Source organism: Coregonus lavaretus (assembly GCF_964263955.1).
Source record: "Coregonus lavaretus genome assembly, chromosome: 24".
Lineage (NCBI taxonomy): Eukaryota > Metazoa > Chordata > Actinopteri > Salmoniformes > Salmonidae > Coregonus > Coregonus lavaretus.
In genome coordinates this window covers 44,174,549-44,190,886 of record NC_140011.1, presented here as the reverse complement: position 1 = coordinate 44,190,886, position 16,338 = coordinate 44,174,549, and the positions used below count along the sequence as shown (strand labels likewise).

At 43.1% G+C, this 16,338-nt stretch overlaps 1 protein-coding gene across 1 annotated transcript in view; it reads right to left on the bottom strand.

The window, feature by feature from the left end:
- The window catches only part of LOC311099901 (E3 ubiquitin-protein ligase listerin-like), a 76,273-nt gene extending 59,935 nt beyond the window's left edge, over positions 1-16,338 (bottom strand). The window contains 5 exon segments of the mRNA XM_084140620.1: positions 12,083-12,253; positions 12,348-12,407; positions 12,512-12,610; positions 15,440-15,646; positions 16,199-16,338. Coding sequence (XP_083996746.1) covers positions 12,083-12,253; positions 12,348-12,407; positions 12,512-12,610; positions 15,440-15,646; positions 16,199-16,240 — 579 coding nt within the window. The 5' untranslated portion in view covers positions 16,241-16,338.

Sequence of the window (16,338 nt, the reverse complement as noted above, 5' to 3'; positions counted from 1 at the left end):
ACTGACAGTGAGGACCTCTACTATAGTATAGACTACTGACAGTGAGGACCTCTCTCTTTACTATAGTATAGACTACTGACAGTGAGGACCTCTCTCTTTACTATAGTATAGACTACTGACAGTGAGGACCTCGCTCTTTACTATAGTATAGACTACTGACAGTGAGGACCTCTACTATAGTATAGACTACTGACAGTGAGGACCTCTCTCTTTACTATAGTATAGACTACTGACAGTGAGGACCTCTCTCTCTACTATAGTATAGACTACTGACAGTGAGGACCTCTCTCTCTACTATAGTATAGACTACTGACAGTGAGGACCTCTCTCTCTACTATAATATAGACTACTGACAGTGAGGACCTCTCTACTATAGTATAGACTACTGACAGTGAGGACCTCTCTCTTTACTATAATATAGAATACTGACAGTGAGGACCTCTCTCTTTACTATAGTATAGACTACTGACAGTGAGGACCTCTCTCTACTATAGTATAGACTACAGAGAGTCAGGACCTCTCTACTATAGTATAGACTACTGACAGTGAGGACCTCTCTCTTTACAATAGTATAGACTACTGACAGTGAGGACCTCTCTCTACTATAGTATAGACTACTGACAGTGAGGACCTCTCTTTACTATAGTATAGACTACTGACCGTGAGGACCTCTCTCTTTACTATAGTATAGACTACTGACAGTGAGGACCTCTCTACTATAGTATAGACTACTGACAGTGAGGACCTCTCTCTTTACTATAGTATAGACTACTGACAGTGAGGACATCTCTCTACTATAGTATAGACTACTGACAGTGAGGACCTCTCTCTTTACTATAGTATAGACTACTGACAATGAGGACCTCTCTCTTTACTATAGTATAGACTACTGACAGTGAGGACCTCTCTACTATAGTATAGACTACTGACAGTGAGGACCTCTCTCTACTATAGTATAGACTACTGACAGTGAGGACCTCTACTATAGTATAGACTACTGACAGTGAGGACCTCTCTCTTTACTATAGTATAGACTACTGACAGTGAGGACCTCTCTCTCTACTATAGTATAGACTACTGACAGTGAGGACCTCTACTATAGTATAGACTACTGACAGTGAGGACCTCTCTCTTTACTATAGTATAGACTACTGACAGTGAAGACCTCTCTCTTTACTATAGTATAGACTACTGACAGTGAGGACCTCTCTCTTTACTATAGTATAGACTACTGACAGTGAAGACCTCTCTCTTTACTATAGTATAGACTACTGACAGTGAGGACCTCTCTACTATAGTATAGACTACTGACAGTGAGGACCTCTCTCTACTATAGTATAGACTACTGACAGTGAGGACCTCTCTCTTTACTATAGTATAGACTACTGACAGTGAGGACCTCTCTACTATAGTATAGACTACTGACAGTGAGGACCTCTCTCTCTACTATAGTATAGACTACTGACAGTGAGGACCTCTCTCTTTACTATAGTATAGACTACTGACAGTGAGGACCTCTCTCTCTACTATAGTATAGACTACTGACAGTGAGGACCTCTCTCTCTACTATAGTATAGACTACTGACAGTGAGGACCTCTCTCTTTACTATAGTATAGACTACTGACAGTGAGGACCTCTCTCTTTACTATAGTATAGACTACTGACAGTGAAGACCTCTCTCTTTACTATAGTATAGACTACTGACAGTGAGGACCTCTCTCTTTACTATAGTATAGACTACTGACAGTGAAGACCTCTCTCTTTACTATAGTATAGACTACTGACAGTGAGGACCTCTCTCTTTACTATAGTATAGACTACTGACAGTGAGGACCTCTCTCTACTATAGTATAGACTACTGACAGTGAGGACCTCTCCACTATAGTATAGACTACTGACAGTGAGGACCTCTCTCTTTACTATAGTATAGACTACTGACAGTGAAGACCTCTCTCTTTACTATAGTATAGACTACTGACAGTGAGGACCTCTCTCTTTACTATAGTATAGACTACTGACAGTGAGGACCTCTCTCTACTATAGTATAGACTACTGACAGTGAGGACCTCTCCACTATAGTATAGACTACTGACAGTTAGGACCTCTCTCTTTACTATAGTATAGACTACTGACAGTGAGGACCTCTCTCTCTACTATAGTATAGAATACTGACAGTGAGGACCTCTCTCTTTACTATAGTATAGACTACTGACAGTGAAGACCTCTCTCTTTACTATAGTATAGACTACTGACAGTGAGGACCTCTCTCTACTATATTATAGACTACTGACAGTGAGGACCTCTACTATAGTATAGACTACTGACAGTGAGGACCTCTCTCTTTACTATAGTATAGACTACTGACAGTGAGGACCTCTCTCTCTACTATAGTATAGACTACTGACAGTGAGGACCTCTTTACTATAGTATAGACTACTGACAGTGAGGACCTCTCTCTTTACTATAGTATAGACTACTGACAGTGAGGACCTCTCTCTTTACTATAGTATAGACTACTGACAGTGAGGACCTCTCTCTTTACTATAGTATAGACTACTGACAGTAAGGATCTCTCTCTCTACTATAATATAGACTACTGACAGTGAGGACCTCTACTATAGTATAGACTACTGACAGTGAGGACCTCTCTCTACTATAGTATAGACTACTGACAGTGAGGACCTCTCTCTTTACTATAGTATAGACTACTGACATTGAGGACCTCTCTCTTTACTATAGTATAGACTACTGACATTGAGGACCTCTCTCTTTACTATAGTATAGACTACTGACAGTAAGGATCCCTCTCTTTACTATAGTATAGACTACTGACAGTGAGGACCTCTCTCTCTACTATAGTATAGACTACTGACAGTGAGGACCTCTCTTTCTACTATAGTATAGACTACTGACAGTGAGAACCTCTCTCTTTACTATAGTATAGACTACTGACAGTGAGGACCTCTCTCTTTACTATAATATAGACTACTGACAGTGAGGACCTCTCTCTACTATAGTATAGACTACTGACAGTGAGGACCTCTCTCTTTACTATAGTATAGACTACTGACAGTGAGGACCTCTCTCTTTACTATAGTATAGACTACTGACAGTGAGGACCTTTCTCTCTACTATAGTATAGACTACTGACAGTGAGGACTTCTCCACTATAGTATAGACTACTGACAGTGAGGACATCTCTACTATAGTATAGACTACTGACAGTAAGGATCTCTCTCTTTACTATAGTATAGACTACTGACAGTGAGGACGTCTCTCTTTACTATAGTATAGACTACTGACCGTGAGGACCTCTCTCTTTACTATAGTATAGACTACTGACAGTGAGGACCTCTCTCTCTACTATAGTATAGAATACTGACAGTGAGGACCTCTCTCTTTACTATAGTATAGACTACTGACAGTGAAGACCTCTCTCTTTACTATAGTATAGACTACTGACAGTGAGGACCTCTCTCTACTATAGTATAGACTACTGACAGTGAGGACCTCTCTCTACTATAGTATAGACTACTGACAGTGAGGACCTCTCTCTTTACTATAGTATAGACTACTGACAGTGAGGACCTCTCTCTCTACTATAGTATAGACTACTGACAGTGAAGACCTCTCTCTTTACTATAGTATAGACTACTGACAGTGAGGACCTCTCTCTTTACTATAGTATAGACTACTGACAGTGAGGACCTCTCTCTCTACTATAGTATAGACTACTGACAGTGAGGACCTCTCTCTTTACTATAGTATAGACTACTGCCAGTGAGGACCTCTACTATAGTATAGACTACTGACAGTGAGGGCCTCTCTCTCTACTATAGTATAGACTACTGACAGTGAGGACCTCTACTATATTATAGACTACTGACAGTGAGGACCTCTACTATAGTATAGACTACTGACAGTGAGGACCGCTCTCTACTATAGTATAGACTACTGACAGTGAGGACCTCTCTCTTTACTATAGTATAGACTACTGACAGTGAGGACCTCTCTCTCTACTATAATATAGACTACTGACAGTGAGGACCTCTCTCTTTATTATAGTATAGACTACTGACAGTGAGGACCTATCTCTTTACTATAGTATAGACTACTGACAGTAAGGATCTCTCTCTCTACTATAATATAGACTACTGACAGTGAGGACCTCTCTCTCTACTATAGTATAGACTACTGACAGTGAGGACCTCTCTCTACTATAGTATAGACTACTGACAGTGAGGACCTCTCTCTTTACTATAGTATAGACTACTGACAGTGAGGACCTCTCTCTCTACTATAGTATAGACTACTGACAGTGAGGACCTCTCTCTTTACTATAGTATAGACTACTGACAGTGAGGACCTCTCTCTTTACTATAGTATAGACTACTGACAGTAAGGATCTCTCTCTTTACTATAGTATAGACTACTGACAGTGAAGACCTCTCTCTTTACTATAGTATAGACTACTGACAGTGAGGACCTCTCTCTCTACTATAGTATAGACTACTGACAGTGAGGACCTCTCTCTCTACTATAGTATAGACTACTGACAGTGAGGACCTCTCTCTCTACTATAGTATAGACTACTGACAGTGAGGACCTCTACTATAGTATAGACTACTGACAGTGAGGACCTCTACTATAGTATAGACTACTGACAGTGAGGACCTCTCTCTCTACTATAGTATAGACTACTGACAGTGAGGACCTCTACTATAGTATAGACTACTGACAGTGAGGACCTCTCTCTTTACTATAGTATAGACTACTGACAGTGAGGACCTCTCTCTCTACTATAGTATAGACTACTGACAGTGAGGACCTCTCTCTTTACTATAGTATAGACTACTGACAGTGAGGACCTCTCTCTTTACTATAGTATAGACTACTGACAGTGAGGACCTCTCTCTTTACTATAGTATAGACTACTGACAGTGAGGACCTCTCTCTTTACTATAGTATAGACTACTGACAGTAAGGATCTCTCTCTCTACTATAATATAGACTACTGACAGTGAGGACCTCTACTATAGTATAGACTACTGACAGTGAGGACCTCTCTCTACTATAGTATAGACTACTGACAGTGAGGACCTCTCTCTCTACTATAGTATAGACTACTGACAGTGAGGACCTCTCTCTTTACTATTGTATAGACTACTGACAGTGAGGACCTCTCTCTTTACTATAGTATAGACTACTGACAGTGAGGACCTCTCTCTTTACTATAGTATAGACTACTGACAGTGAGGACCTCTCTCTTTACTATAGTATAGACTACTGACAGTGAGGACCTCTCTCTTTACTATAGTATAGACTACTGACAGTGAGGACCTCTCTCTTTACTATAGTATAGACTACTGACAGTAAGGATCTCTCTCTCTACTATAATATAGACTACTGACAGTGAGGACCTCTACTATAGTATAGACTACTGACAGTGAGGACCTCTCTCTACTATAGTATAGACTACTGACAGTGAGGACCTCTCTCTCTACTATAGTATAGACTACTGACAGTGAGGACCTCTCTCTTTACTATTGTATAGACTACTGACAGTGAGGACCTCTCTCTTTACTATAGTATAGACTACTGACAGTGAGGACCTCTCTCTTTACTATAGTATAGACTACTGACAGTGAGGACCTCTCTCTTTACTATAGTATAGACTACTGACAGTAAGGATCTCTCTCTTTACTATAGTATAGACTACTGACAGTGAGGACCTCTCTCTCTACTATAGTATAGACTACTGACAGTGAGGACCTCTCTCTTTACTATAGTATAGACTACTGACAGTGAGGACCTCTTTCTACTATAGTATAGACTACTGACAGTGAGGACCTCTCTCTTTACTATAGTATAGACTACTGACAGTGAGGACCTCTCTCTTTACTATAATATAGACTACTGACAGTGAGGACCTCTCTCTACTATAGTATAGACTACTGACAGTGAAGACCTCTCTCTTTACTATAGTATAGACTACTGACAGTGAGGACCTCTCTCTTTACTATAGTATAGACTACTGACAGTGAGGACCTCTCTCTTTACTATAGTATAGACTACTGACAGTGAGGACCTCTCTCTCCACTATAGTATAGACTACTGACAGTGAGGACCTCTCTCTTTACTATAGTATAGACTACTGACAGTGAGGACCTCTCTCTCTACTATAGTATAGAATACTGACAGTGAGGACCTCTCTCTTTACTATAGTATAGACTACTGACAGTGAAGACCTCTCTCTTTACTATAGTATAGACTACTGACAGTGAGGACCTCTCTCTACTATAGTATAGACTACTGACAGTGAGGACCTCTACTATAGTATAGACTACTGACAGTGAGGACCTCTCTCTTTACTATAGTATAGACTACTGACAGTGAGGACCTCTCTCTCTACTATAGTATAGACTACTGACAGTGAGGACCTCTCTCTTTACTATAGTAAAGACTACTGACAGTGAGGACCTCTCTCTTTACTATAGTATAGACTACTGACAGTGAGGACCTCTCTCTTTACTATAGTATAGACTACTGACAGTGAGGACCTCTCTCTTTACTATAGTATAGACTACTGACAGTAAGGATCTCTCTCTCTACTATAATATAGACTACTGACAGTGAGGACCTCTACTATAGTATAGACTACTGACAGTGAGGACCTCTCTCTACTATAGTATAGACTACTGACAGTGAGGACCTCTCTCTTTACTATAGTATAGACTACTGACAGTGAGGACCTCTCTCTTTACTATAGTATAGACTACTGACATTGAGGACCTCTCTCTTTACTATAGTATAGACTACTGACAGTGAGGACCTCTCTCTTTACTATAGTATAGACTACTGACAGTAAGGATCCCTCTCTTTACTATAGTATAGACTACTGACAGTGAGGACCTCTCTCTCTACTATAGTATAGACTACTGACAGTGAGGACCTCTCTCTTTACTATAGTATAGACTACTGACAGTGAGGACCTCTCTTTCTACTATAGTATAGACTACTGACAGTGAGAACCTCTCTCTTTACTATAGTATAGACTACTGACAGTGAGGACCTCTCTCTTTACTATAATATAGACTACTGACAGTGAGGACCTCTCTCTACTATAGTATAGACTACTGACAGTGAGGACCTCTCTCTTTACTATAGTATAGACTACTGACAGTGAGGACCTCTCTCTTTACTATAGTATAGACTACTGACAGTGAGGACCTTTCTCTCTACTATAGTATAGACTACTGACAGTGAGGTCTTCTCCACTATAGTATAGACTACTGACAGTGAGGACCTCTCTACTATAGTATAGACTACTGACAGTAAGGATCTCTCTCTTTACTATAGTATAGACTACTGACCGTGAGGACCTCTCTCTTTACTATAGTATAGACTACTGACAGTGAGGACCTCTCTCTCTACTATAGTATAGAATACTGACAGTGAGGACCTCTCTCTTTACTATAGTATAGACTACTGACAGTGAGGACCTCTCTCTACTATAGTATAGACTACTGACAGTGAGGACCTCTCTCTACTATAGTATAGACTACTGACAGTGAGGACCTCTCTCTTTACTATAGTATAGACTACTGACAGTGAGGACCTCTCTCTCTACTATAGTATAGACTACTGACAGTGAAGACCTCTCTCTTTACTATAGTATAGACTACTGACAGTGAGGACCTCTCTTTACTATAGTATAGACTACTGACAGTGAGGACCTCTCTCTCTACTATAGTATAGACTACTGACAGTGAGGACCTCTCTCTTTACTATAGTATAGACTACTGACAGTGAGGACCTCTACTATAGTATAGACTACTGACAGTGAGGGCCTCTCTCTCTACTATAGTATAGACTACTGACAGTGAGGACCTCTACTATATTATAGACTACTGACAGTGAGGACCTCTACTATAGTATAGACTACTGACAGTGAGGACCGCTCTCTACTATAGTATAGACTACTGACAGTGAGGACCTCTCTCTTTACTATAGTATAGACTACTGACAGTGAGGACCTCTCTCTCTACTATAATATAGACTACTGACAGTGAGGACCTCTCTCTTTATTATAGTATAGACTACTGACAGTGAGGACCTATCTCTTTACTATAGTATAGACTACTGACAGTAAGGATCTCTCTCTCTACTATAATATAGACTACTGACAGTGAGGACCTCTCTCTCTACTATAGTATAGACTACTGACAGTGAGGACCTCTCTCTCTACTATAGTATAGACTACTGACAGTGAGGACCTCTCTCTTTACTATAGTATAGACTACTGACAGTGAGGACCTCTCTCTCTACTATAGTATAGACTACTGACAGTGAGGACCTCTCTCTTTACTATAGTATAGACTACTGACAGTGAGGACCTCTCTCTTTACTATAGTATAGACTACTGACAGTAAGGATCTCTCTCTTTACTATAGTATAGACTACTGACAGTGAAGACCTCTCTCTTTACTATAGTATAGACTACTGACAGTGAGGACCTCTCTCTTTACTATAGTATAGACTACTGACAGTGAGGACCTCTCTCTCTACTATAGTATAGACTACTGACAGTGAGGACCTCTCTCTCTACTATAGTATAGACTACTGACAGTGAGGACCTCTACTATAGTATAGACTACTGACAGTGAGGACCTCTACTATAGTATAGACTACTGACAGTGAGGACCTCTCTCTCTACTATAGTATAGACTACTGACAGTGAGGACCTCTACTATAGTATAGACTACTGACAGTGAGGACCTCTCTCTTTACTATAGTATAGACTACTGACAGTGAGGACCTCTCTCTCTACTATAGTATAGACTACTGACAGTGAGGACCTCTCTCTTTACTATAGTATAGACTACTGACAGTGAGGACCTCTCTCTTTACTATAGTATAGACTACTGACAGTGAGGACCTCTCTCTTTACTATAGTATAGACTACTGACAGTGAGGACCTCTCTCTTTACTATAGTATAGACTACTGACAGTGAGGACCTCTCTCTTTACTATAGTATAGACTACTGACAGTAAGGATCTCTCTCTCTACTATAATATAGACTACTGACAGTGAGGACCTCTACTATAGTATAGACTACTGACAGTGAGGACCTCTCTCTACTATAGTATAGACTACTGACAGTGAGGACCTCTCTCTCTACTATAGTATAGACTACTGACAGTGAGGACCTCTCTCTTTACTATTGTATAGACTACTGACAGTGAGGACCTCTCTCTTTACTATAGTATAGACTACTGACAGTGAGGACCTCTCTCTTTACTATAGTATAGACTACTGACAGTGAGGACCTCTCTCTTTACTATAGTATAGACTACTGACAGTAAGGATCTCTCTCTTTACTATAGTATAGACTACTGACAGTGAGGACCTCTCTCTCTACTATAGTATAGACTACTGACAGTGAGGACCTCTCTCTTTACTATAGTATAGACTACTGACAGTGAGGACCTCTTTCTACTATAGTATAGACTACTGACAGTGAGGACCTCTCTCTTTACTATAGTATAGACTACTGACAGTGAGGACCTCTCTCTTTACTATAATATAGACTACTGACAGTGAGGACCTCTCTCTACTATAGTATAGACTACTGACAGTGAAGACCTCTCTCTTTACTATAGTATAGACTACTGACAGTGAGGACCTCTCTCTTTACTATAGTATAGACTACTGACAGTGAGGACCTCTCTCTTTACTATAGTATAGACTACTGACAGTGAGGACCTCCCTCTCTACTATAGTATAGACTACTGACAGTGAGGACCTCTCTCTTTACTATAGTATAGACTACTGACAGTGAGGACCTCTCTCTCTACTATAGTATAGACTACTGACAGTGAGGACCTCTCCACTATAGTATAGACTACTGACAGTGAAGACCTCTCTCTTTACTATAGTATAGACTACTGACAGTGAGGACCTCTCTCTTTACTATAGTATAGACTACTGACAGTGAAGACCTCTCTCTTTACTATAGTATAGACTACTGACAGTGAGGACCTCTCTCTTTACTATAGTATAGACTACTGACAGTGAGGACCTCTCCACTATAGTATAGACTACTGACAGTGAGGACCTCTCTCTCTACTATAGTATAGACTACTGACAGTGAGGACCTCTCTCTCTACTATAGTATAGACTACTGACAGTGAGGACCTCTCCACTATAGTATAGACTACTGACAGTGAAGACCTCTCTCTTTACTATAGTATAGACTACTGACAGTGAGGACCTCTCTCTTTACTATAGTATAGACTACTGACAGTGAAGACCTCTCTCTTTACTATAGTATAGACTACTGACAGTGAGGACCTCTCTCTTTACTATAGTATAGACTACTGACAGTGAGGACCTCTCCACTATAGTATAGACTACTGACAGTGAGGACCTCTCTCTTTACTATAGTATAGACTACTGACAGTGAGGACCTCTACTATAGTATAGACTACTGACAGTGAAGACCTCTCTCTTTACTATAGTATAGACTACTGACAGTGAGGACCTCTCTCTTTACTATAGTATAGACTACTGACAGTGAAGACCTCTCTCTTTACTATAGTATAGACTACTGACAGTGAGGACCTCTCTCTTTACTATAGTATAGACTACTGACAGTGAAGACCTCTCTCTTTACTATAGTATAGACTACTGACAGTGAGGACCTCTCTCTTTACTATAGTATAGACTACTGACAGTGAGGACCTCTCTCTCTACTATAGTATAGACTACTGACAGTGAGGACCTCTCTCTCTACTATAGTATAGACTACTGACAGTGAAGACCTCTCTACTATAGTATAGACTACTGACAGTGAGGACGTCTCTCTTTACTATAGTATAGACTACTGACAGTGAGGACCTCTCTCTTTACTATAGTATAGACTACTGACAGTGAGGACCTCTCTCTTTACTATAGTATAGACTACTGACAGTGAGGACCTCTCTACTATAGTATAGACTACTGACAGTGAAGACCTCTCTCTTTACTATAGTATAGACTACTGACAGTGAGGACCTCTCTCTCTACTATAGTATAGACTACTGACAGTGAGGACCTCTCTCTCTACTATAGTATAGACTACTGACAGTGAGGACCTCTCTTTACTATAGTATAGACTACTGACAGTGAGGACCTCTACTATAGTATAGACTACTGACAGTGAGGACCTCTCTCTTTACTATAGTATAGACTACTGACAGTGAGGACCTCTCTCTCTACTATAGTATAGACTACTGACAGTGAGGACCTCTCTCTCTACTATAGTATAGACTACTGACAGTGAAGACCTCTCTACTATAGTATAGACTACTGACAGTGAGGACCTCTCTCTTTACTATAGTATAGACTACTGACAGTGAGGACCTCTCTACTATAGTATAGACTACTGACAGTGAGGACCTCTACTATAGTATAGACTACTGACAGTGAGGACCTCTCTCTTTACTATAGTATAGACTACTGACAGTGAGGACCTCTCTCTTTACTATAGTATAGACTACTGACAGTGAGGACCTCTCTCTTTACTATAGTATAGACTACTGACAGTGAGGACCTCTCTCTTTACTATAGTATAGACTACTGACAGTGAGGACCTCTCTACTATAGTATAGACTACTGACAGTGAGGACCTCTACTATAGTATAGACTACTGACAGTGAGGACCTCTCTCTTTACTATAGTATAGACTACTGACAGTGAGGACCTCTCTCTTTACTATAGTATAGACTACTGACAGTGAGGACCTCTCTCTACTATAGTATAGACTACTGACAGTGAGGACCTCTCTCTCTACTATAGTATAGACTACTGACAGTGAGGACCTCTCTCTACTATAGTATAGACTACTGACAGTGAGGACCTCTCTCTACTATAGTATAGACTACTGACAGTGAGGACCTCTCTCTCTACTATAGTATAGACTACTGACAGTGAGGACCTCTCTCTACTATAGTATAGACTACTGACAGTGAGGACCTCTCTCTTTACTATAGTATAGACTACTGACAGTGAGGACCTCTACTATAGTATAGACTACTCACAGTGAGAACCTCGTCCTTGCAGAAGCTAAGCGCCTCAGCCTGTTTGCTGGGGGGGAAGGCAGCGCTGAAGGCCTGGCAGGCAGCAGAGGCAGCAGGGGGATAGCTGTCACACTGAGACAGCAGCCAGTGGCCCATCACACTCTTCAGGTAGGGGGCTAGACTACGACGCACCTGGGGTTATACAGGGATCAATGGGTTATTCAAGTGTGTGTGTCTGTCCGTCCGTCTTGCTGTCTGTGTGTCTTTTGGGCTTTCTGTCTCTCACCTTCAGGACCAGCTGTTCAAACGCCTGCTGGGTTGCCTCTCTCACACGCCGGTCGTGGTCCTGGAATCAACAACATAATCAGTCATGGGTTCAAGTCCCACAACGATCACATACGATATGCAAAGACTTGAGACCCCCAAGTGTAGCAGCTCACTAAGACTCACCACTGATATCTTGCAGTAGATCCTGGGCCAGTAAGGTAAAACTCCTTTAACTACCTCTGAGTCCCGCTCCTGACACATAGCTCCAAACTCCTGCACTGCCTGTAGAGAAAACCATTATATTATAACACATAGCTCCAAACTCCTGCACTGCCTGTAAAGGAAAAACTGAGAAAAATGTGAGAGCCTCCGGGACAGGGCGTGTGTGTGTGTGTGTGTGTGTGTGTGTTAGAGTGTATGTTTGCGTGCGTGCGTGCATCCGTGTACTAGCCCTCGAACATTCTTCTCCCAAGGGAATGGAAGCGACTGGCACCCTATTCTGTGTGATTTCAGCTTTTGGTACTCTCTCCTCTCTCTATTACCCTTTACAGACAGTCTTAACCGTATGTTGCCGGCAACAACAAAAAAAATCTACCAATGTTTTATGGAGCCCAATTCATATAGTCCAATTTTTACCACATTCTAGCTCGGATTAGCCCTTTATATCTCCCATGCCGGCTAGTGTAGGAGTGGGAGTAGACGTGGGCCAATGTGCTGCCTAGTGTAGGAGTGGGAGTAGACGTGGGCCAATGTGCTGGCTAGTGTAGGAGTGGGAGTAGACGTGGACCAATGTGCCGGCAAGTGTGGGAGTAGACGTGGACCAATGTGCTGGTTAGTGTAGGAGTAGACGTGGGCCAATGTGCTGGTTAGTGTAGGAGTAGACGTGGACCAATGTGCCGGCAAGTTTAGGAGTGGGAGTAGACGTGGACCAATGTGCCGGCAAGTTTAGGAGTGGGAGTAGACTTGGACCAATGTGCCGGCAAGTTTAGGAGTGGGAGTAGACGTGGGCCAATGTGCCGGCTAGTGTAGGAGTAGACGTGGACCAATGTGCCGGCAAGTTTAGGAGTGGGAGTAGACGTGGACCAATGTGCCGGCTAGTGTAGGAGTAGACGTGGACCAATGTGCCGGCAAGTTTAGGAGTGGGAGTAGACGTGGGCCAATGTGCCGGCTAGTGTAGGAGTAGACGTGGACCAATGTGCCGGCAAGTTTAGGAGTGGGAGTAGACGTGGGCCAATGTGCCGGCTAGTGTAGGAGTAGACGTGGGCCAATGTGCCGGCAAGTGTGGGAGTAGACGTGGGCCAATGTGCCGGCAAGTTTAGGAGTGGGAGTAGACGTGGACCAATGTGCCGGCAAGTTTAGGAGTGGGAGTAGACTTGGACCAATGTGCCGGCAAGTTTAGGAGTGGGAGTAGACGTGGACCAATGTGCTGGTTAGTGTAGGAGTGGGAGTAGACGTGGACCAATGTGCTGGTTAGTGTAGGAGTGGGAGTAGACGTGGGCCAATGTGCTGGCTAGTGTAGGAGTGGGAGTAGACGTGGGCCAATGTGCTGGCAAGTTTAGGAGTGGGAGTAGACGTGGGCCAATGTGCTGGCTAGTGTAGGAGTGGGAGTAGACATGGGCCAAGGTGCTGGCTAGTGTAGGAGTGGGAGTAGACGTGGGCCAAGGTGCTGGCAAGTTTAGGAGTGGGAGTACATTTACATTTACATTTACGTCATTTAGCAGACGCTCTTATCCAGAGCGACTTACAGTTAGTGAATACATATATATATATATATATATATATATATATATATATATATATATATATATTTAATTTTTTTCATACTGGCCCCCCGTGGGAATCAAACCCACAACCCTGCCGTTGCAAACGCCATGCTCTATCAACTGAGCTACATCCCTGCCAGCCATTCCCTCCCCTACCCTGGACGACGCTGGGCCAATTGTGCGCCGCCCATGAGTCTCCCAGTCGCGGCCGGCTGCGACAGAGCCTGGATTCGAACCAGGATCTCTAGTGGCACAGCTAGCACTGTGATGCAGTGCCTTAGACCACTGCGCCACTGAGTAGACGTGGGCCAATGTGCTGGCTAGTGTAGGAGTGGGAGTAGACGTGGGCCAAGGTGCTGGCTAGTGTAGGAGTGGGAGTAGACTTGGACCAATGTGCCGGCAAGTTTAGGAGTGGGAGTAGACTTGGACCAATGTGCCGGCAAGTTTAGGAGTGGGAGTAGACGTGGGCCAATGTGCTGGCAAGTTTAGGAGTGGGAGTAGACGTGGGCCAATGTGCTGGCTAGTGTAGGAGTGGGAGTAGACTTGGACCAATGTGCCGGCAAGTTTAGGAGTGGGAGTAGACTTGGACCAATGTGCCGGCAAGTTTAGGAGTGGGAGTAGACTTGGACCAATGTGCCGGCAAGTTTAGGAGTGGGAGTAGACGTGGGCCAATGTGCTGGCAAGTTTAGGAGTGGGAGTAGACGTGGGCCAATGTGCTGGCAAGTTTAGGAGTGGGAGTAGACGTGGGCCAATGTGCTGGCTAGTGTAGGAGTGGGAGTAGACGTGGACCAATGTGCTGGTTAGTGTAGGAGTGGGAGTAGACGTGGACCAATGTGCTGGTTAGTGTAGGAGTGGGAGTAGACGTGGACCAATGTGCTGGTTAGTGTAGGAGTGGGAGTAGACGTGGGCCAATGTGCTGGCTAGTGTAGGAGTGGGAGTAGACATGGGCCAAGGTGCTGGCTAGTGTAGGAGTGGGAGTAGACATGGGCCAAGGTGCTGGCTAGTGTAGGAGTGGGAGTAGACGTGGACCAATGTGCTGCCTAGTGTAGGAGTGGGAGTAGACATGGGCCAAGGTGCTGGCTAGTGTAGGAGTGGGAGTAGACGTGGACCAATGTGCTGGCTAGTGTAGGAGTGGGAGTAGACGTGGACCAATGTCAAGGAAGCGAGTTTGTGTTGATACAGGACTCACCGCCCCCCATCTACGGTCAACCAATCATGCCAATGTGGAGCCCTCCGCATCGTTAAAAAAATTTGGGAGGCGCACATCGTTACCATACGAAGGTTGATTTGGCCTCCGCAAAGCTGTATATCTATTTCCTTCTCTCTCTCTCTCTCTCTAAGATCTTACCTTCAGTTTGGTGACGGTGTCTCTCTTGGATAGTTTCCTCAACACCAGGCGGAAGTCAGCGTCAACCAGGTTGTCAATCTCCTCTGCCCCATGGACAGCAGGCACATAGCCCAGCTCTGTGGTCGCTGTGGTGCCGAACCCCACGAACCCAGGAACGACACCACTCTCCCGGGCCAGCAACTCGGCAGCCCGCCCGCTGCTGGACGGCTGGTGGAGGAGGTTTGGACGAAATGTCAGGTTGTTAGGTAGTTAGTTAGCACATTCACCATAACATTACCATAAGTAACATCGGGTAGCTCGATGACAAACTAGTTAGTTTATTTCTAACTTGCTGGTGAGTTGAATGTATCAAACATGAAATTCTGGAAAGTTATGCTGGCGTGAACTTTGAATTGGCAAGTTAACGTTACATAATGGGTCGGTGCAATCTGGGATCCTTGGGACATCCCAACTCTGACGTTACACCATTGAAGTTGAAATGTAAAACGGTAAGGGTTACGGTAAGGGTTACGGTAAGGGTTAAGGTAAGGGTTACGGTAAGGGTTACGGTAAGGGTTACGGTAAGGGTTAAGGTAAGGGTTAAGGTAAGGGTAGGAGGTTATGGTTTAGGGTAGGGACGTCCCAATGATCCCGGATAGCATCCACCTTGCCTAACGTTTTGTAGCTAGCTAAGCTAACCACACGGATGTCATGGCTAACGTTAGAATAGCGAGATAATGTCTATCTAGCTAAATCAATAGCAGTAGCGAGCTAACTTACCCGAACGTTTCCTTTCGTTCGCTGTTTATTCTTTCCTCCCATTTTGTGTATTAATTTTACAGATGAAGTTAACTTTCAAACATTAGATAGCTTGCGAGCCTAAACCAAAAAGCATGGGGTACAAAAAATGGAAAACACGT